At 39.9% G+C, this 24,095-nt stretch overlaps 1 protein-coding gene across 9 annotated transcripts in view; it reads left to right on the top strand.

The window, feature by feature from the left end:
- LOC135213686 (peripheral plasma membrane protein CASK-like) overlaps positions 1-24,095 on the top strand; it is a 416,049-nt gene that overhangs the window by 389,113 nt on the left and 2,841 nt on the right. For all 9 annotated transcript variants that reach the window (XM_064247775.1, XM_064247772.1, XM_064247768.1 and 6 more), the window contains 5 exons: positions 887-1,022; positions 2,225-2,344; positions 4,351-4,461; positions 5,930-6,037; positions 19,448-19,623. In XM_064247775.1, coding sequence (XP_064103845.1) covers positions 887-1,022; positions 2,225-2,344; positions 4,351-4,461; positions 5,930-6,037; positions 19,448-19,623 — 651 coding nt within the window. The remainder of the gene's footprint in view (positions 1-886; positions 1,023-2,224; positions 2,345-4,350; positions 4,462-5,929; positions 6,038-19,447; positions 19,624-24,095) is intronic.

Below are 24,095 nucleotides of genomic sequence, written 5' to 3'. Positions count from 1 at the left end.
TTGGCACTGGAAGGACAAAAGCAGTCATTAAAAAAGCTTTCGTACGGAAGGAATAGTCTCAATTAGAAAAGATACCTGAAGGGACCAGATTGAATAAATATCAAATTGAAGATAACATGACAAAGCAGATGGATTGCTACTGAGAGACCATGTGGTTAGGACATGACTAGACACTATTGACTTATGACTATATGTAGTTTAAAAAATGTTTTAGTATTTTCAAATTATGTATATGATGAACATTGGTTTGAATACTTACAGAAAAACCAGTGATTAGGGATGTGAACAACCCTTGCAGATAAGTTTGAAAATTTTGACATATTTTAATTCAAACTATATAATGGATACAAGTTCGACAATTTGTAAAATTTTAACCTCAGACCACTCACACTGTGGGACAACAGAAGTAAAGTGAAGAAGAGTAAGATTCATAAACCAAATGCTTTACCAACACGATTTCAAAATTCCTTAAGAAATTGACAAGAATTTGTTCGTATAAGAAAAAGAATATCTTCACAGCTGAAAAACAGACAGTTTTCAAAGTGTTGAATATAGATACCACTGGAAGCTAGTCTACACCTTTCAAAACTATGAGATAGTTGGCAGTAAAGTGACTTTACCAGGCAGTTAATAATGCTGCCTCTTATTTAATATTTCCTTGTAGCTTCTGAATATAAGCTGCAAATCTTGGTACATTTCACACTGCCCTTCTATCTTGCCTGTTATTATTTCTAATTTCTCATTGCTGTATTTGATTTTATTCTTGACCCAGTATCTGGGATTTGACTTTAAATACCACACAGCCATCTCCCCATAAGTTAAGTCCACATAGTTCTAAGGAACATATGTTTTAATTCCGATGTAAAATAATGTTTTGCAATTTCAGGTTATTTCTAAAGATGATCACAATTGGTGGCAAGCAAAAAAAGACCCGAACGGCACAGCAGGCTTAATACCTTCACCTGAACTACAAGAGTGGCGTACTGCATGCTTAGCCATGGAAAAGAGTAAACGAGATCAAGGTGATGAGATGTACCTTGCTGTACTGTTATATAATTTTCTTGTGTCTTTGTATATTCCTTGAGTTTTGGTTCTAGTGAATATAATGTTCAGCATTGACTTCTTTTCATATCTGTTTGTCCAGTAATGATTTTTCTAATCAATCTGCGGTAAAGATGATCCTTGAGGCCACATTTTCATTTTCCGTTAATATTCAAATATGGTATATATCCGTACCTGTCTTTCCTAGCAAAATATTTATTTCAAGAACATTTATATTTTGATTTTTTAAGTGTAATTCTAGCTGTCAAGCATTAAGTGCCCAAACATTTTGTATTTCTTATGCAGTTTGGCACTTGGAGCTCTTAGGAAGAAATTGAAAAAGAGCAAGGAGCATTGCAGTCTCATAACCCCATCATTTGTAAATCAATTTACTTACTTTATTCCATGGGACATATTGGGTGATATATAAACCATCTGGACACACAGAATATTGAAATTCAGAACCAAGTGTTTTCCTCAATGGAGTAATCTAAAAACTTTGAAAAGCTAGCATAGATTTAAATGAAACTTGTACAGGCAGTCCCCAGATTACGACTGGTTCGGCTTACGACGTTTCGAGGTTAAGGCGCTTTTCAATTATATTCATCAGAAATTATTTCCAGGGTTACGACGCCTACAACGCTCATCTGGCAGAAGAAATATGACAGCAAAAATGCAAAATAATCAATATTTGAATGTTTTTTTGATGCAAAATGCAATAAGAATGCAGTTTACATAGTTTTGAATGCACCCAAAGCATTAAAAGTAAGGTTTTCTTAGTATTTTTGGTGATGTTCCAGCTTACGACGATTTTCGGGTTACAACGCATCTCAAGAACGGAACCCCCGTCGTAACCCGGGGACTGCCTGTACTCATTATCTACTCCATTGTAATTTACTTTAAAACTGAATAGTAATGAATTTTTTCATGCCTTGAAAATGGAAGTCTTTCAAATAGTATGAAGACAGTGTAAAAGTTATTTAACTATTTGCTGACTGGAACAGGTAACAAACATTTTGAAAGACAATATTTTATATTAGGACAACTCCCAATTGTATATACAGTTATGGAATTCTTTAAGGGATTTTGGTATATTTTATTTGGTTAGTTTTACCACATATTTACTGTATAATTGTAATTTAAGATGAGTGGAAACAAGAGTAATATTTTTCATTCTTTTCAGTAAATTGTTCATTCTTTGGCCGAAAGAAAAAGCAACATAAAGATAAGTATTTGGCCAAACACAACGCAGTCTTCGACCAGCTCGACCTTGTCACCTATGAAGAAGTTATAAAATTGTCTAGTAAGTATACCTTAAACTTTTTAGGAAAAAAGTGCCAAAGGGTTATTTTAAACCCTTGTCAAATTCTTGGCCCAAGACATTTTACGTTAACTGAAGTCAGCCATACTCCAATTACAAAGTAAAGTGTAAACAAAGTATTAAAGAGGATTTGTTCATTAAAAGTTTACCAAAGTATTAACTCACAGCTTACAGTATAGTATTAGATTATGCATTTTTCAAAAAGGTAAATTATGCATGTAAGTTTTGGTTTTTACTGTAACCCATTATTAAAAACTATGATAAACTACTGTGTACTGTATACTGTACCCAGTTTGTATATACCATAATATGTATAAAAAATGTGGAGCACTGTATTATAAATGAAAAATCATTTAAATTAGCTCCAGAAATTAAAGACAATTAGTAATTGTGTCACACAGTTTTGATGGCATTAACGGTGAGGAGTATGACTTCAGTGAGCAATGTACAAGTTACATAAGGCAAAGAAAAAATTGGGAACAGTTTAGTAAAGAGAATTGGGAAACAGTTTAGTAAAGTATTATAATACCAAAATATGGTAAAAATGAAAAAGTTGGCATTTTTCTTGTTAGGAGAGACCATACAGAATAAAACATTCCTTGATATTGGGTAGTGTTGGGAACAGGTCTGGTGGGTGTTGGTAGTGGTTTAACTTGCCTCCCACAACAACAGTATCCCTTTTGTGGCAGACACAGGCTTGTCTCTCAAAGGAAAGAAGAGGCCACTCCTGGAATGGCCATTAAGGCCAAGGCTATGCAGGTCAAGGGTCAACTTATGCTGCACCACATGTAATGAAAGTTTCCATTTGGGAACACAGCATCATCTCCACAGTCTGGGGCAGCAATGGTTGCATTCCTATCCCTACACCTCTCAAGGGGTTTTTCCAACAATTGTAGCTTTCCTTCAAAGCCATAGAGAAGGAGAGATTCATTTTTCACCAGTCTTATCCTCTGCACAGAAGATAATACTTGACATCATGTGCAGGAGGTTCTGGATGACAGCTGTTGTCCAAGTACACATTTTTTTTAGTCTGCAGGGGACCTGGACTGCCTGTGCCTGTATAAGACACATAGGTTCTGGCACATTACCTTTCCCTTCCACCCATTCTTAGGGTTCCAGAGGGGGAGAGACACTTACAGATTCTGGTTATGCCCTTGGCCTCAAGAAGCTTCACAAAATTAGCAACAATAAATGGTCAAGAGCTCAGACAAGACGTTCAAACAGTGGCCAACGTATGAAAGATAGTTGACCTAGTTTTGTCAAGAGGTTTCCTGATCAACTGGAAAAAGTCTCGCCCCATTCTCAACAGACATTTAGTACATCATGGACTCCACAAGGATACAATTCACAGACAACTGCTTCTTCCCATTAGATTCAATCTGGAATCAGAAAAAGATCTAAAAAGTTCTTGGTTCAATCCGAGATCTCTGATGACATTTGCCATATATCCTGGGCTTGTGACAATTTGCATCTGGAGGATCCAGTCCAAAACAGTGTCTCCAGGATGTGAACAGAGCCTGGCCCTTGCATGCCTGGAAGTCTTTACAATATATATTTATATATGCTACAAAAAGGGAGTTACTCAGCTTTAAAATCAGATGTAAAACATCATTATATCATGAAAAATTAATTTAGTTTTCAACAGGAGAAAATTACCATTTAAGCATGAGTTTCCCTTATGGGGTCAGATATTCTCAAGGTGTTAAGGAATGTTAGATTTAATTATTTGTAGCCTAATAGTGGAGAAAATAAAGGGTAGACCAAAGCTGTGTGTTTTACCGCTGATGAATTCCAGACCCTTACACAAACTTAAAAGTTAAATATTACAGTTACGTATACGTAGTAGTTGTCCATTAGCAGTTAATTGTAAGAATTTGGTGCCCGTCATCTCAAAGAGTACACATTATTGCTTAAGAAAGAATATTACATTTTAAATATTTTGCCTTTAATTTAGTATTTATAAATGGCTCATCAACATTTTTAATCAGCATTTCGGCGGAAGACGCTGGTCCTGCTTGGTGCACATGGAGTTGGTAGACGGCACATTAAGAACACCCTTATAGCATCTCATCCTGATCAATATGCGTATCCAATTCCACGTAAGTCAATCTTTTAAGTTGTTTTGGGAAGGGAAGATAGTGGCAAATTAAGCTTCAAAGTGATGTACTATACTATAAATATCTGTTTTACACTATTAAAATATCTTAAGGCCCTTGCTTTTTGGGAAGGGAAGATAGTGGCAAATTAAGCTTCAAAGTGATGTACTATACTATAAATATCTGTTTTACACTATTAAAATATCTTAAGGCCCTTGCTTCATGATCTTGAATCTGCATCTTGAGTGACAATTCAGACATTTTCAAGTGAACCCAAAGTATATGTAATTTCATAACGTTTAACAATTTACAGATGTGTTTTATGTTAAGAAATTTCAGGTTGTTTAAAACTAGTGAAACTTCCCTAAGGTCAGTTGGTTTATTCCTTATACAGAACCTTCAAGGTTCTTTTGCTAAAGTTAGATTATGGTACAAAGTATGAATTACAGCAATGCATATTGTGATAATTTTACACTTGAGAACCTAGGAGCATAGTCTTAAGAATTTATGCACTCTAAACCTTATAAGAACATTTCCTGTAAGATATTTGTATGGAATCTTTCCTTGTACCGTAGTAAGTTAAGTCTTGGATAGGCCTGTTCATGTTAAATTTTTGCAACTGGTATTTAGTGTAATACTGAAGTCAATGTTTCAACTACAAGCATTGTAACAGCTTGAGAGATGAACATTACTTTATATAAATGTCCCAGGAATAAAGAAAAATTATTTTCCCTTTAGGTGAATTACACTTAGGCAATTAAAGTACTTTGTGTTGTGCTTAGGTCAAAAGTATCAGAACCACATATAATATTCAGTAGTATATAGCTTAAAACAAAGGATTATTCATTTTCAAGCACTATACCTTGAATAATTAGGCTATTTTGTTTCAAATAATTGAATTTTAAAAATTATATGATGCTCCAGTATCTCATTAAAGTGAATAGCTGAGTTTACAACTGAATTGCAGTGGCCTAACAAAATTTTTTTAATATCATTAACTCTAACATTCTTTCTTTCACTTCTGTATCGGTTAATCTAGTTTACAAAATCAGGCTTGGCACAAAATTGAAATAATTAACATTATATTTCTGTCACAGAAATCTTCACAGACTAGCCATTACCTTCATGTAGGAGTGTTCAAATTTCACTAAAAATGTATTGTACTCTTTACAAGACACCGAGTGAAAAAAGCAACTTAAATATCTTTTGATGAGGCAAATTAAAGTTATGACAAGGGAAAAAAAGGGGAAAAAAAAGACATATGATACTGACAGCCATAAAATTAAAATGTCACACATATACAGTTGCATAGGATGTGAAGAATCAGAATAAGATAATAAAGTTGTTTATTCGATAAAAGTTTACAATAATTACAGCACTGGCATAACAGTGACTTTGCCATACCAGTCACATTTTGTATGCAAGTACAGTACTTATTTCTTCTGTATTTTCAAAATTTTTAATATTTCAGACACAACAAGAAGTCCCAGAAAGGATGAAGAAAATGGGAAAAACTATTACTTTGTATCACATGACGAAATGATGGCCGACATAGCAGCTAATGAGTATTTAGAATATGGTAAGTGATCCTTCGGTCTATTCCCATTTCAAAATTTACACATTCTAGTTAAAATAAATACCTAGAACATGGAAGACAAGGTTTGTTTTTTATTTTGGGGCTGGTTGACTTACTTAATGAAAAGCAGTTTTCATAATAATTAGTGATGATAATTTCTTCCAAATTATTTTTATAGTTCTTAGTCTAAACTTGAGTATGTATACCAAGCAAATTTAGTCTTGTTTTTATTATTAATTAGGTTCCCACGCCTAATCATCTTGTGTCTTAGCTTTGGCTTATCCATCAGGTCATATTTTGGAATAATCCTTGTGAAATATGTTTCCAGTTACTCGATCTTATACTTGATGCACCCTTGCAGCAGCTCGTAACTCACTCCCAGCTATTTCACTGACTGCATATCTTCACAGTTTGTGGCTCTATGACTAAAATATTCCAAATGTTATACATAGATACAGGAAATTATTTTAAGATATTTCAGTTATTATATGCATTATAACTAACAAACTACAGCTGCCTTTGGGCACAAAGTGCTGTACATCGTTCAAATGATGATTGTTTTGTGGTTTACTTATGAGCTGCAAATAGTATTGGTTTGACCTCTCATTTTGTTCACAGATATAGTAGGAAAAATTGATCCAAAAATAATCTCTGAAATGTTTTCCATACAAACTTTTTCATCATAAATAGCCTTTGGTGCCAAGAGGTGTTGCTAAATCATGAAAGTCTAAGACCATTCTGTACATGACCAGATCATGATGGGAAGGGAGGAGGTCACTATGTGTTATTTGATTCATGGGTTTGACGACAAATTTTAATTTGTAAAAGCAATTTGCCTGTTGGGTGCTTTGTTTTTGCAAAGTATCCAGGCTGAAAATAGCAGGACTAGCAATGGAAGAGAGTGAAAGAATAACTCTACAGGGACCAAAGTTTTACAGAACAAGGGAGAGTTCAAGAGGTCTAATAAATGCAAGAGAAAGTAAAACTGGGAATGCCTTTAAACACTGCGTAACTCTTCTGATGAATGTGAAGAGTATCCACACAGAGATCAAGGGCCCTAGCTGTTGGCTAGGAAAAGATGTGAAACAAGCTCATCTAAATTGTTGGTTCTTTATTAGGTTAAGGCCACAATTCAGTAAGGGCAATCAGTTGTCACTCATCAGCATAAAAGTGAGGCAAGGATATATTATACAGTGACAGATACATTACAGTATCTACACCTCCCTCCCCTTCAAACTCATAGCCCCATCTCAAGCAGGTTCTTCATCTGGAATACCTGGGGGCTGTAGGAAGACTCCGTTGTATCCATGTGAAGGTCCACAGTGATATGAGGTAGAGGGTCGGCACCTGTGCCTCATGTATACCTACTAGTCCGCTGGGGAAACATACTTCATAGTCCCTTGACCTGCCATGGCTCATGCCTGTCCCAATGGTGAGAAGTTGGATCCTGGGTCTAAAATGACTGTCCAAGTTCTAGCCTGAGTAGGGAATGTGCGTGTTAATAGTATGACCTCTGTACAAGATTACCTCTGTGCAATAGCATGGCAGTTGCAGTCCTCTGCTTTCTCAAGCCATTTTTGTGTGAATGACTGAGGATGAGTAGGCACACAGGAGCAAAGTGGGTGGCCACATAGGATTTGTGAAGTGAAGTGTTTCGTAACTCCAGGAAGCCACATTCATTCTTCAGAGTCAATGTTGCCAGGGAGCACTGTCTTCAGTATAAGATGCTTCACATCCTTCACAGTGGCCTAGGGCATGGCCATTGGACTCCAGGGAAAAACAAGAAGTACTCTCCATCACTTCATGAAATCCCTACTCCACAGCTGGTGAATTGAGGTCTATCTTCAATCATGAGGTAAAGTGGGTCACCCACCCTCTCTGAAAAATCTGCAGGCGATCCTTATCATTGCAGAGGTGGTAGTGTCACTGTAGCAGGGAGCAACCACAGGTCGGCCAAGAAACCCTGTTGTTCACAAAGAGGAATGAGTTCTGTGCAACCCTGAAGAAATCTGCCGACACAGACTTGAAGAGCTTAGTAGTGTAGTTGTCATTTTTATGATGTTTTTGCTGGGGGCTGAGTTGTGAAACCTGGCAAGGCTTGCAAACTTGGACAGTACTTGCAATGTCAGAGACGATTTCTGGCCAGTAAACAGTGTTTGTCTTGCCTGTCACTTTGTGGCTCCTTTTCCTCTGTGGCTGTCATAAAATCGTGACAGTGCGACAGGGAAGGGCAACAGGAACTGCAATCCTTGCTCCATAAAGTACTAGTTCAGCACTGACCGAGAGGCTGTCCTATAGTCTCCAAAATGGAGCAACGAATTATGAGAGTTGTAACCATTGGTAGGAAAACCCGAGGGCTGTAGTCTTGAAAATGGATTATGACAGGTCTGTCACTAAAGCATGAACACCTTGAATAATCCTGTCTGCATCCTCGCATGAGGTATCATCTTCATGGGCTGCCGCATAAGAGCTGGCGATGGCTCAGTCTCCTCTTGTGGTGTGAGCTGCCCGACAGGGTGTCAGGCATGAGATTTTCTCCTTAAGACTTTGCAACCAGGGATATTCAACCACATCCAGAGTGAATTAGCACCAGTGGGCAATAGAAAAGTCTTTCATCCAACATAAACGCTGGAGGCTTATCAGGTACAATTACATTAGCTGTAACCACGCTATAGTGGCGTTGTGCATCTCAAAATCTGCGAGCCACTGTACAAAGTCTTCCATTGCTGTGGTCCTGTAGAAGAGCACACCCTATTCCATTAATTCAAGAAGCATCAGTCTGTAGGATGACTGGGAGGGCTTAACTAGGACTGGAGGGCTAGCCAGGGCTTGTCTCCAGTAAATGAAATCCTACCTCCTGACCCACAGTCCATACAAATGAATGCTTGGGGCTCATAAGGAGTCTGCGAGACTGAGCTGCCACAGTCAATTCACTAAACCATCCCTCAAGGTCATTGGTGTCGGGAAGTCTTCTATTGCTGCTACTTTGTTGAGGTTTTGAAATACCTTCTTTGGAGATCTGCAGAAGGTTATGCTGGAAACTGTGACCACAAACTTAGCTTGCAAGGCTAAGTGCGAAGCCAAATAAATGGCACCTTATCAACTTCTCGTGGATTTGCCATAGATAGCTGGAGCAACTTGTGGTCGACCACCTTGACGCAATTCTCAGAGTCATGTCTCCTCTGGCCATTAATCCCATTAAACTTCTGCAATGTGAGAATCAGCCACAATTGAAGGATCAGCCACTGAGTGTGATGAATGTGGGAAAACTTTTAATCATCCTCCTCAGCAAGTTGCATTTGCCAGCAGTGCATCTGTAATGCTGAGGAACTTTGCCTTAGGCTTGACAACAGGTGAGAATGACTGGTTGGGTGGGCATTTTTCCAGGCTGTTGAGGTTCTTGAGGTCATCAGCGATTTGAATGCCTTTGTCCTTAAATATCATGTCAGGCAGGAGACACCAATCTCAGGGTTTATCATCAGCAGGCTTAATGATACCATGAACTCAAGCTCCGTGGAAGGCTTATGGCATCTGGCTTATGGCATCTGGCAAGGTACAAAATCTTCCTTAAAAGATTTGCATCGGAGATTTTTCGGAAGGATTTGTGGAATTTCTGTCATCAGCCAGAGTAGGGCTTTCTGCTGCAGCATCTTCCTTAAGATGGTTTGCATTGTATTTTCTTCCATCAGCTTGAGTAGATCTAACTTTCTGCAGAAACATCATCAAATTCTAGTAGAGAAAGTTTCTGGCTTTGGCAGGTGACATGGTGGCATGAAGAGGCAGCTTAGAATACTGGCTGACTTAGGTAATAACCAGAATAGTTCTGGGAAACTGGTGGAATAGTGGCCAGGAATGATCTAGCCATCTGAGGTGAAAATTAGGGAAACTGGTGGGAGGTGGTTGTGCACTCCTAGGAATAAGCAGAAGGTCAAGATGTTACTTGCATTTGGCAACATCAGAATCCTTGATGCAATATTACTACCACACAAAAGTGTAAGAGATTGGCTGCTGTGTTCTGATAGAAGATAGTCTTCCTGTGATGCCAGTTGGAGTTCTCTGTGATATTACCATACAAAAGGGAGAGATTGGCTGCTGTGTTCTGATAGAAGATAGTCTTCCTGTGATGCCAGTTGGAGTTCTCTGTGATATTACCATACAAAAGGGAGAGATTGGCTGCTGTGTTCTGATAGAAGATAGTCTTCCTGTGATGCCAGTTGGGGTTCTCTGTGATATTACCATACAAAAGGGAAATAGAAATTGGCTGCAATGTCTTGAAAGAAGAGGGGTCTTCTTATTTGACAGCAGCTGGGGAAACTCTTGCCCGGAGAGGATAAAGTAGGCCATGCACTGAAGTGGCACCTTTCCATGGGCTTTTCTGGCAGGGCACCAATGTTCCTTGGGCAAAGTTGCTTTCTGCTGCTGGACACTTCCATACAGTTGTGTAACAAACATGGGCCCAATTAATCCATCCTTGTATGCAGTTGCATGAATCACTGAAATGTGTGGCACCCTTTCTATGTTTCATCTGCTTCCTGTAGTTTGAGAGAGTGAAGCACAAATTCTGGTGACCTCGCATGTGCAACATATTGATAATATCCTATAGAGAGAGGAGATGTCAAGGGCTACAAATTCCTGTCAGTTCTTCCTCCACCTCCTCCTGGACTCCCAGTCATCATCTGGATTCCTTAACACACTAAAAATCTAATGGGGAAAACATTTACTTCCTCTGCAATGTTCTGGAGTCCTTTTTTTAGACTTTCCCCCTCTAACAGCAGGCAAAACTCCTACGACATACTTTCTTGATAGAGCATCTAAGACTTCATCGACAGTTAACCAGCGTATAGGGTGTGCTTGGATCCTCTGTGTCTAAAAGGCTAAATGCATCATCATCTGGATTAATTGTTTCTCTCTGGGTAACTTGGGTAGTCCTCTAAGGCAGATAGCCATCAGAGTCCACTACAGCTGATAATTCAGCCCACCGATGTAACCATTTCCCAAAATTGTTAAGAGTTCCATCCGAGTGAAGGTGGTGGTTTCTGGACAATTGTGTTGTTGGGGGGGGGAGGGGCAGTTACTGACGGAGCCTAGTATTTGTAAAACAGGCTGTAGCGCTCTGCTTCCTGTTGCCTGCAATTTCACCCTCCTCTTTGGTCCCTTAGAATTAAGAATCTTAATTTTTATTTCCTTTCCTCCTCTTGTCTAATCCTGGCATGATCATTAGTACCTAATTTCTCCAGGTATTGTACGGGCAAAAAGAATTCCACTGATTGGGGATGAAGAGCAGGTGGAGAGGATGACAGGGTCTTGTGATTGTAGTGTTTGTTGGATGGATGGGGTGTCTTCACATTTGTCCTGAAAATGTGGAGAAAACATTATTCACTACGTTCAGTTTACCTCAACACAGGCTAAAAACAATTGAGTTTATCAGAAATATGACAAAATTTCTAAGACAATATGTATTTTTCATAGCTACAAACCTGAGGTCTTAACAGTAGGATAATTTCTAGTGCCTAGTTAGATCCGGTAAAAACAGATGTAAGCAAGGAACCTTGTGATATCTGACAACGCATGCGTAGGTCGGGTGAAGAGTGCTCAAGGACCACTCACCTACGCCAACACATCAGTCTTTCCCAACTCAGGATGTCTTAACACTCACGGGCAGCTAGAGGCAGGCAGTGTAATGTTAAGAGGTTTGTAGCTATGAAAAATACACTTTACCTCAGAAAATTTGTCATTTGTTCATATGCGAACAAACCTTCGGCCTTAACAATAGGATAGACTCATACTTGGAGACCAAGGTACAAGACATCCTAAACCCACTGGGAGCCTACCCACCAGTCCAGCTTCCAGAAGAAATGACTTTGTGGGACTGAAGCCCATTGAGAAGCTAGATAAATTGATATTTAACCACTCAGACCTTGAGTAATGTACAATGATATATGGTAGAACCATTGTATAAGGAACCAAAGAGAAACTGACTGTCCAATAGCAAACCAAGACACCAGGGTTTGTACTACTCCTAACTCCTTGCCAAGGAGTGGAGCATATGCTACCAAATAGAGGGTTTGATATTGTATATTAAGCGACCACACTATCTGTATGACTACCTTACTCACCTGTGTCAGACCAGTCCAGTGAATGACGTGACTATTCCTTAACCCGCCCAAAGGAAGAAGGAAAGGTACAAGAGAAAGAAGGAGACCATCCACACAATCATCTTAGGTAAGATACAAAAGTGCCCTGTTAAGGGCAACTATGAATTACACAACATGTTGGGCAGCCACCACAGGACCCAGGGAAAACGTGTCTGCAGATCTGTAGGCAACATCCTTAAGATAGAAAGAGGTGAACATGACTGGCATAACCAAGTACCAGCGCTCAGCACTCAATGTACAGCAAAGTTCTTTTTGAAAGCCAGAGAGGGACCAATACCCCTAACGTCATGCACTCCAGCCTGCACAGGCGTGGTGGTGGAATCAAGAGTCAAGTATGCCTGGCTGATGGCTTCCCGTATCCAAAAAGAGATAGTATTCTTAGACACCTCTTTCTACGTATGGCCTGTGATAACAAAATGTCTGCAGCAGCCTGGTCTAAGGTGCCGAGTCCTTTTAAGATAGCAATGCAGGGCCCGGACAGGGCACAACAAAAGCTCTTGAGCATCACCACCCACAAAGTCATTCAGTGATGAAATGGAAAACGAAGTGAACCTGTCATCATGCACAGAGGGATTTTGGGTCTTGGCCATGAATTCCAGGACAAATTCAAAGGACACCAACCCCCAACCCCTGGTGTGCTTCACATCATAGCTCAGACCGTGGAGCTCTCTTACCCTCTTGGAAGATGCCAAGGCCAGAAGGAAAACTGTCTTGAGCATCAAGTTTCTGTCAGATGAGCGATGCAAGGACTCTTAGTGAAGCTCTTGAGAACCAAGGAAACATCCCACGTCAGAGGCTTGAGCTCTCTAGGAGAACTCGACTGCTCAAAACCCTTAACTAGCAAGGAAAGTTCCGAGGAGGAGGAGATATCGATACCTCTAAGGGCTGCCCTGTAGCCTCTAATGGCAGAAACGGACAAATATTTCTCATCTTTGAGGAAGGTTAAAAAGTCTGCTATTCACTGAATAGAGGTTGCGAGAGTGGAGAAAACCCCCGTTTACAACACCAATCACAGTAGATCGCCCATTTGCCTTGGTAAACTGCGGAAGTCGACTATCTGAGACTGCTGGACATATGCCCTGCTGTTCTCTGAGAAAAGCCTCTCGCTCGGAGGAGATACTTGATAGCCTCCAACCGTGAAGAGACAGGGATTCTACGTACTGGTTGAACCTTTCCGCATGGGGCTGACATAGGAGATTTTGCCAAGGGGGAATCTCCCTTGGAACCTCCCACAACGACAGCAGATCTGGAAACCATTCCGTCTGCGGCCACAGAGGGGCTACCAAAGTCATCCTGAGACCCTGTGAACTCATTAGTCTGTTCAGAACTTGATGGATCAAACAAAACGGAGGAAGGCATACACCTCCATGTTGTCCCAGGGATGTTGGAATACATCCTCTGCTAATGCTAAAGGATCTGAGATCACTGAACAGAATATCTCCAGCTTCCTGTTGAAGCGAGTCACAAAAAGGTCCAGTATGGGTCTCCCCCAAACCTGGAAAAGCTTGTCTGCTACCACTTGATGAAGGGACCCTGTGCCTAGGATCTAATCCCGACGACTGAGTTTGTCTGCGACCACATTCTGTTTGCCTGGTATATATACCTGGCTGAGAGCTCTACCAAATTGCTGACCACCCACTGGTGAACCTTGATGGTCAAGGTGTGAAGTCAACGAGAAACCAGGCCTCCCTGTTTGTTCACATGCTACCACCATGGTGTTGTCCGACATGAGAACGACAGAATGACCTTCTACCTTCTCCCAAAACTCCTTCTGAAAACCAGGAAGGCTGCCCTCAACTCCAAGACATTCATATGTTGCTGCTTGTCCTCCAAACGCCTGAAGTGATGAGGCCGCCTAAACAAGCCTTGCCTCCGGACTGCAACAGACTGGCAAGCGAGGATGCACTCACCAACCCTTCTGGGGACCTATCAGAAGCTATCTTGGCAATGACCACAGACCAGAAGTCCAGCCAAGAAACCGTCTGCAACATGAAGGCTGCCGTAGATTCCAATGCTGAGGCCTCTTGCAGAGACAAGGACAGAGCCACCGACCTCACCTGTTCCAAAGTCAATCCTGGCTTCAGGCGAATGACGTCTGGGTAAAGATGGCACAACATCAAAAATGCAGAATTCGTAGGATAGTACTTCCTATGTCTCGTGAGAGGCGGGGGTAGTAGCTTAGCAGAGGCCCTAGAGCGAAGCGAACCGTCCCAGGCTGAAACAGAAGTGTTAACATTATGCCAGACCAACTGGACTTGCCCTAACAAGGGAAGCTGAAGAGATGATTTGGGATCCTGCATAGCTCCTACCAAGGCTTCCAAGCAAGAAGGAGTGTAAGACAACCAAGCCCGAGTCCTACTTTCCAAATTGTTGAACCCACAAATGAGATCAACAACTTCCAAAAAGGAAGACAAAAACTCTTGCGGGCCTCCCTCCTCCTGCTCTGGCAATGGCGACCGACGATGAGAAGGATGTGTAGGCTCCTCTAAGGCACCTTCCCCATTAAAATTTACGGAAGGATCAGCAGCCAAACAGCTCAGCTCCCGAGACGAACCTACTTTAACAAGAAGAACATCACCACGTACTACTCCAACAGATGACTCATTACCATGTCTGTGAATGGTCATGGGCGTGTCAGACGTACGAACGTGAGTTGGAGAGGAATCCCAAACACACGTTCGAAGGAATATCCCCCAGAGTTGAACTCTTGGAAGCACCAGTGAGGGGCAGGCACACACTTCTGCTGCACCAACTCCATGTTCACCACCTTCGACCTCTTGACAGGCGCCTTGAGATCCTTACGGTGACGAATAGGCCCGGGAGAAGGAGGAGGACTTGCATCAAGTGCACAGAAAGGGGAGATTGCAACACGCTCGCGATGTGCATGGACGGGGGAGGTTGCAACACGCTTGCGATGTGCACAGACGGGGGGAGATTGTAACACACCCGCGATTTGATGCAGAGGACGAAGCAGCCACTGCAGATTGCCACAAGGGACGATACACCAACACTCTCGAGAACGCATCCGTGTTGTTCCTCCCTCGTAGGCGAAGAAAGAGCAAAGTCCTTAGCCTTCCAACACTTGACATGCCGACGTGGCGTAGAGGGGGAAGAGGGAGAGGAAGACTGTACTGGTTTCTTATGCGATCTCTTCGCAGGAGGCGGGGACAAAGCAACAATTTTCCTTCCAGTCCTCCCAACTGACAAGGCAGCCTGCTTATCATCCAAAACAGAGTCCAACCTCTTCAGCACTGCCTGGCATATAACCTCAGACTGATTTGCAAGAGAAGGCTCCAATGACATGGAAGGGAGATAGCGAACTGGGCAGCAGAGATGACGTCACGGCTGAGAGAGGTAGTGCAGAGGAGACAACTGGGAGTGACGTCACAAGTGGTGATGACATCACGGCTTTCCCTCAGTGTGAAGGGGAATCAGACGCCACTGGAATACACAACAGTGGATCCCGTGACGTCATCAACGGGGCTGATGCCACGGCTTCCCTCCGACTCGAAGAAGCAGCAACAGTCACTGGCAGAGCAATTAAGATGGCTGACCTTGGCTACCCACGAAGACGAGGCTGGGAGGAGGGGGGATGGCCTGGCCAACCTGCGGAGGGGGTTAGAGAGCCTCCATAAAGTGCGCTAGCAACCCCTCCAAGGACAGGGGACCCCCTAGCCCAAGCATCTTCCAAATCGCCGCAATCTTGAACGCCTCCAACTCTGGAATAAATGAAAATTATGAAAAAGCCTCCCCCTTCCTGGGAATTAAATTAACTCCCGAAGAAGAAGGGGCAACATTACAAAAATCAGCCTGGTGGCCTCCCGATACTTCCAGTGACGAATCAATGGAAGAAAAGGAAGGAGATACAGGAACAACGCTACTATGGGGGGTGAATACTGCAGGAGACGAAGCATCGGGAAGAGGCGAAAAACCTTCCCAAGAAGGAAGAATTGAAACCCTCCAATGCTCTCTCTCGCTATAAAACGACTTCGACTGCTCACTAGGCCATGCCTGGCATTACGTGCAAGGATTAGTTAATAGTACAAAAATTAGAACAGCACCTACTACATGTGATGTGGGGATTGGTAGCCGCCAAAGCCAAAAAACCAGAACACGGAAAACCTGGAATTCCGGGGCGCACACGTTGACGAGGCCGAGAAGGAGCAGAAGCAGCCATAATATCAGCCAAACATACACACACACACTAAACACAAGCGAAACAGGCAATGAACTGGGTAAAGGCCAAGAGGTTAACCACGACTCTCACCCAGGCAGTTAAAGAAAAGACTGACGCAGTGACATAGGTGAGTGGTTCTTGACCACTCTTATCACAAGATTCCCGCTAGGCGCTAGAAATTATCCTATTGTTAAGATTGAAGGTTTGTTCGTGCATGAACAAGTATAGTTTGGCAGTAGTTGGTTCATTAGCACCACCTCATACTACATTTGAAACACTTTACATACCAGCAAACAGTCCATTGCAGAAAGAGAGAAGCCAGTATCTGTTGGTGTGTTGTATCTACACTTCCTTCTTGTAACTTCTTCCTGCACAATGTTGGATGGAACAAGTAAAGCAAGCTCATCTGAAATGTAGGTTCTTAATTAGGTTAAAGGTTACAGCCACTTAACAACATGAGGCAAGAATACATCAATACAATGTTATATACATGGGAGATGAGAATACATTTTACCATGATAAGTACATGTTCCATATAGATTTTACGCTAGCAACAACCTGCATAGGAGAGGAGCTGCAAACTATCAGTGTGCTTGGGCCATGGAGAACCCACTCTTGCCAACTCTTATGGGTGATGAGAACTAACTAGCAAAATTGAGGAAAACTTCCTTGCAAAACTACTTACAGATTTTTCATCTGTGGCCGAAGGCATCCTTGCCAAGAGCCCCCACAGCAAATAAAAGTTGTCAAGCTTGCAAGTAGTATGTTATAGAACTTTCAAAAGCACAAGAAAAATTCACAGGACTGCCCTAACCCATGTTGAAGTTATGACCCTTCAAAGCATGAACATTCCAGTTACTATCTATGTGCCCTAATGTTCATCCCTGAAGTCAAAAGCCAGGGAGCACTGCAAGACAAGTTTGATCTTAAATGTTACAGAAACCGTTAATTTTGTGTAAAATATATGTTGTCTTTGAGCACACAGGTCTTCCACAGGGGGATAAATAATAATCAAAAACAAGGATGCTGACAATTTGAGACAAAAAGACTGGAAAGCATGGCAAGAAGGGTCAGAGCTGGCCTCCTTACTGGAGTCAGCTCTTGTGGTAGCTCACCAAGCAGACCTGGTCTCCCTACTGGCTGAAGCCCTTTGTGGTAGGTCACCATACAGGCCAACAGTTTAACGGATTACCCTTTAATAACAAACTAAACTGCTGAGTGGGCAGGGTGAAGCACAACACCAGGTATAAAATGTAGTTGAACACAAACATAAGTAGCTCTTCCTGGGAGAATACAGTATAGATAAATAATGTGGAGTTTTCATTTAGGATGTCAGGTGCTGCCAAGCCCAACCCAGAGTAAGCTCTGGCAAGAAACAGTATGTACAATAAACCTCAGAAAAAAAATCAATAGATTTCCCATGCAGGAGCAAGTAGTAAAGCGCAAAAAAGAAATAGTCATTCTTACAAAGCCAGGAAAAAGGACAGCAACCCAAGCCGCTGTTGTCATCCTCTTGAATCCTGTTACCTTGGTCACGTATGCTACGTGACCAAGGTAACAAGACACATGATGGTGCAGCTACCATTGGATGTGTGACAGCCCCAACAGAATAAATAAATAAATAAATAAAAATAAATAATATATACAATAAAAATATAAAATAAAAATATATAAAAAATATAATAAAAATAAATAAAACTAAAAAAAATATAAAAATAAAAATAAATAGATAAATAAAAAATAAAAATAAAAAAAAATAAAAATAAATAAATAAAAATATGCCATGTATGGACAAGAAAATGCTGGTTGACTGACCTTCATTTATGCAAAACACATCTACTGCAATGAACATTGCTGGCCTCAGTAAGACACAGATCTTTACCTGGCAAAGACAGTAAGTAGTTACATATGGCTTATTAAACCCTGACCTCACACTTAAGGCATGGTTGGGGTGGAAAGGCCAATAACATTGGAATCATAAATAATAGCCTTAGGAGCCAACCACAACCAGAAATCACTGGTCCACTCTTGCTGATACAAAAGATGAGTGAAGTTCGTTTTGCATAACTATCACAAAAGTGAAGCTTTAAGCACACACATGAAGCTGGGAGAAACAAATATCCAAAGCAAGAAGTCAACTGTGACATTGTGAAATTAGGGTAACTGGAATGATGCCAAGCTGAAATGCTAAGGGGAAAGTTCATCTACCCCAAGAGAAAAGAATAAATAATTAAATGAACATCCCTTTTCAACCATAATTGAAAACACCAAGAATACTCAAGTTACCCTGTATGGGCAATGGCACAGACCTGGAGTACCCAACTTTATGACAGAATATTGCAAATAACATTGAAGAAAATAATGAAGAAACTATAATGAAGATAATGCACTGGAAAACACCACATAAACAGGCAAAAGTGCTAGAACAATACATAAAGAGGAATTGATGCTAGTCACAACATGAAATTAGATGTAATGTAAAAGGTTATCCTAGTGTCCTCTTCAATTTTGACCAGAACAAGTTGGTGAAACTAAGATTTCCATCTCCGAAACAAAGCATCAATTATTACTGAAGTTTCAGTGAGTAATCAAGTAAACTTCTCATTTCCTAAGAAGGCCTATATATATTATACAAATCAGCCCTTGGTCTTAAATCCAATCCAACTATACTCTGTAGACATAGTAGCACAATTTGCATCAACTTAATGACCATGCCAGAAATTGAGGTGACCCTTTTGGCATCCATAGATGAATGGTACCATAAATATAGTTTATGTAATTGTATATTCCTAGTGCCTTAGGCAATGCTATTGGAACCTTGTCCCTTTTTGCTTGACCAAGCAGTATCTGTGGAATAATGACCTTTTTTCCATTATCTTTCTGATTTTTATATCTAGAAGGATTTCTGCCGTTCTAGTGAAGACTGACCATAGATTTTTTTTCAAGTACTACGTGAAAACATTCTGAAACAGTTGTAATTTTCAAATTCTTCTGCTTATAAATTTAGTTTTAATTTTCAAATTCTTGTGCTTATAAATTTTTCATTGTAATCACAGTCTAATATAGCTATCTCATTTTCAGGTACACACGAAGATGCCATGTATGGCACAAAATTAGAAACCATTAGGAAAATTCATGGCGAAGGTCGAATGGCAATTCTAGATGTTGAACCCCAAGCATTGAAAATCCTACGAACAGCAGAGTTTGCCCCTTATGTTGTATTTATAGCAGCTCCATCTCTACAAAATATGACCGATGTAAGTATGCACTGTTTTATTGTTACATCATGTGGATGAAACTTTTTTTTGCATGTACTACCCATTTGGATACACTAAGTTATTAGCAAAATTAAAGCAAACTTCAGCAGTGGGTAACATTCATCCCAAATAAATATTACGTATTTATTATTATACAAATATTTAGTGTACAAACTCATTCCACTGGATGTTTTTAAATATCAAGAGCTAATAGAAATAGTCTTTTCTTGCCCTCGCTCTTCCAAAATTGTATGGGATAAATATAAATTATTTGAATATTTTGAGATCTTTGTTTGATGCCTACCTTTTTGGATCAACAACTGGAAAGTGGTCAACATTTCATACTTTGTAATCTATGTAAACCTTGCTAATAGGTCAGTAATTATCAATGTGGATAAATAAATTATAATTAAACTTGCCACATCCAAGCACAGTGCAGAAGTATGTCTTTTACATCTTGGTGTATAAATTGCTTTATTTGCCTAAAACTGAGCACTATACAATTGCTTTATTTGCCTAAAACTGAGCACTATACAAAAGTATTTTGTTTCCTCTTTTCTGATAACTGCTTTTTTTTTTTTTTTTTTTTTTTTAGCTAACTGCTTTTTTTTATTTCACTTTTCTAGCTAAGTATCAGTTCATACAGTACTTGTATTGTGATGAAACATTGCTCCTCCCTCCTAAAATAGAACACAATTGCATTTAGAAGGACTTTCCTCTTGATATTGCATCACACCAAACACAGTTACATGGTAATGTATGGACCCCACAGATGTGGGGAATCCCATGCCCTTGTAGAGATAACCAAATGGCAACAGATTCAGGAAGTTTCCATTTAATGCTAGGTCTGTTGGTAAAAATTTCAGTATACTTTTTATTAAATCTATCAAGTGAATGGTATTTATGAAATAAAGGTGGAGGTTAGAGAGGACAAACCCCTCTCCAGCTTACAGCAGCAGAGTGAAAATATTAACCCTTTGCTTTGTTACTGCCAAGTCCAATTTTGTATATTTGGTCTGTTAGCTTCCATAAAGAATGTTACAGTGCTAGCAACATGAGATTGACCCTGATGCAGTTAAAACTGATTGAAGCAGGGTCAAAATGAAACAGTAAAGATTTCCAGCGACATAGGATCCTCAGCTTTGGCATGGGGTGTTCACCAACACTAGATGTAGAAGCTAAAATGAAAAGATCCAAGCACAGAAAAGAGATGACTGGCAGACATAGGTTACTTTTACAAGTTCAGCCAGACTACTGGATTTTTACCATAATTGTCAGCAAAGATACACTGAAGCATGATTAAGACAAAGCCAAGATTTGAAGGATTCTAAATGGTATACAGTTTCAATACAAAATATATCACTTAACATCACCATCAAGTACAAAGAAGCAAAATTATAGCCACAAAAGAAAGGAGAACCAGGAGCAATATTGTTGTAACAAGGAAAAAGGAAAAACACTTGAGTTAACAAACTACCCCAGTAATAACTAGGGAAGATTTAAAAACCACCTGACACAGCCTATTATACTTGGCAAAGAAAGCCCTAAATTTCACATTAAAAATGAATTATTAAAACTTGAAAAATAACCTGAAAATCACTCAAACTTATTGCAAAAACACTCAAAAAGGGAAAAGTGAGTACATACTCACATTCACTCAAGAGGCTATGTCTGTCACTGGCCTAATGGTCAAGAGAAATAAATAACTGTTAAACACAGAGCGTTACGCAATGTGGATAAAAGTGAACATAAATGAGTGACTGTGATAGGCAGAAGAAGAACAATGCACTGGTTCTGGAAAGCTTGGCAGCATGTTCAGGTGCTACCAAGACAGTTAAGAAATAAGCATTGCCTTGTAGCTCTGTAGTCAAATGGCTCCTGCTCAGTGACATTTTCTTATCAATCACATCCAAATTAGTGTTTGGACCCATTTTGCAGGTTAAAAAGCTTTAGGATCACTGGGTTCATGATAACAAATGCCAAAGACTCACCAGGGAATAAGTAAGATACCACATCAAACACAATTTGTAATGGTACTTGGACAAAAAATTTGTAAGCTAAGCTTTAAGAACTGGAGAGAGAATAACTGGGCCTTTCTGTGTGAGCAACTTTTTAAAGGTGTAGTTTGGGCCATAAGAATAGTGCATGTTTATCTGGTTTAAAATAAGCATCAGAACAAACACTTGTACCTTAGACAAAGAACCTCATCCAATCAGTGGTACCACTAGGCGACTACAAAATATCTGCAACTGCAAGAGTGAGAGACTAATTCTAGGAGTGGCTACATCCCTTGCAATATGATCTGAAATGAGAGAAAAAAAATTAAATAGGTACATAAGCTTTAGGCTCCACTGATTTGTGTTGCTCAACAAATATCCTCAGCCAACAAGTTTCAATTAATGTTAAATTATAATTTTTCTTTCTTTTAGGTCATTGCATAGAACATTTACAGTGAAATCAGTAATGCCACAGACAATTATTTAATTAAAATTTATACAGTATACTTTAAAGAAAAACAAATTTCTGTCTTGTATCTAATGTTGGCAGGGGCACCAGATACAAAGTTAAGAGCCCTGCCCTAAAATAACAGCCCACCCCTGAAATATTTGGACACCCCACAATAACACAGGTCCAAATATTTGATGGTGAACACTGGTCACAGCTATCATTAGTAGCTTTAAATAAAAATGTTGGCTTTGGGTATACCTTTTCCCGTTTAGACAAATTCAATGAACGTAGAAAGATTTACATACTCTATTTATAGAAAACTCTACTAATGGTCTTAAATCTAAAGGCCTGTCCACACGAGCGGGCCTGATCGGCGTGCTCCGGGGTTGACGGGCAAATTCTGGCGGGCTTACCTGTGAATGTTGTCCACACGGGTGAGGCGATGGAGAGGTGGGCGTGCCCGACGATGCCAGTAGCGAGTTCAGTGCGGTATGATAAACATGTAGCCTACCGCAAAGATGATGATATTGTGTAGCATGATAATTGCTTTGTGTGTGATGAAAAAGAAAAGGAAGAGAATATGGTGCAAAGAATGGCTCAGTAAAAGAAATGTATATGGTTAACGTATGTCTGCCAGGGTCGAAGCTCACGCCATCGGGCACCACCATGGTGATTTTGCTACAAGACCCATCGGGCAATTTGACGGTCTGCCCGTCAAGAGTGCCCGTTAGAGGGGAAGTCCGCCAATCAGGCCCGATCGTGTGGACAGGCCTTAAGAGCCAATTACACAACAGCTATAGCACCTATCCCTAGAAGGCCATACTAGATTTTCACATGGTCATTTGATATCAAATCAACATTCAGACTCAATGAAATTTAATACATGTCAAAACAACAATGACTCCAACACTTATTAGTTAAATGTCCAATTTGGAACCAACAAAGAACATTTATTTTCGAAACCCAACATTAAAAGGCAATCACGCTGAAGGCAAAGATTTCTTATTTAATAGGGTCATCATTTTCTTAAATAAAGCCAGTTTTTTAAAAATAAATTTCAGGATTAATTCCTGAAAACTAGCCCGAGAAGAAGTCTGGATAAATTAATCCTTTATAATAATAAAGTCTTGTTCAGAATATAAACCACACACATCCTTGTTCAAATACTCCTCTATTACTTTTTACTTATTAAATATTTGAATCTTCACCTAAATTAGTTTTTAATCACCCTTAATCTATACCTTGTCTTTGGACACCATGAAATGTTTGATCATTCTTGTTATCCCCAAGGTATTAGTCAAAGCAAGGCATCTGATGGTAAAACCTAATATTTTAAGTCTTAGACCCTTCCTTAGCAAATTCATCTCCAGACTTTTCTAAATTGTTGGATGTTCATGGTGTACTTTTTTTTTTCTCTCTCTCAATGTTCATACAAGTTTCATTCTTTTTAGCACTGATGCCCTTGCTCCTTTGTTATTGCTTCCTTCAATATTTTAATTCTACAAGACTTTTTAACTTCTCAACGCTTATTATTCTCATTTAGAACTGTTCCTGCCACACTGTTCGTCTTGCAATAGGACATACTATTTCTGAATGTTATTTATAACACACTATTTTCTCTTACCAATCAGTCAGTCAGTAATTTACATGTTCAAACTACTTCATATTGTTCTGGAAGCTTATATCAGTCAGTAATTAACATGTACAAACAATTTTAATTGCTACAGTAATTCACATGTCGTAACTACTTCAGATGCTCTTGAAAGTTCACAATTTTATTTCCCTACTTGAAATGGTATTGTAAGATTACACAATCTTAATTGCTATGGTTTTTCATGTGCCAAAACTTCTAATGTTCTCTGAAGCTTACATGATTTTAACCTGCAATAATACGCATCCAAGCTACTTCAGATTTTCTTGGGACATCACACAATTTTTTAATAGCTAAATCACACTACAAAGTTAGGTAAATATGTAGTAGACACAACAGAAGTGTTCATTCCATGCCTAACCCAGCAAAGGGA

Source organism: Macrobrachium nipponense, chromosome 43, assembly GCF_015104395.2.
Source record: "Macrobrachium nipponense isolate FS-2020 chromosome 43, ASM1510439v2, whole genome shotgun sequence".
NCBI classification, from domain to species: domain Eukaryota; kingdom Metazoa; phylum Arthropoda; class Malacostraca; order Decapoda; family Palaemonidae; genus Macrobrachium; species Macrobrachium nipponense.
The sequence above is the reverse complement of the archived record's forward strand: the minus strand, read 5'-3'. Positions and strand labels throughout refer to the sequence as shown.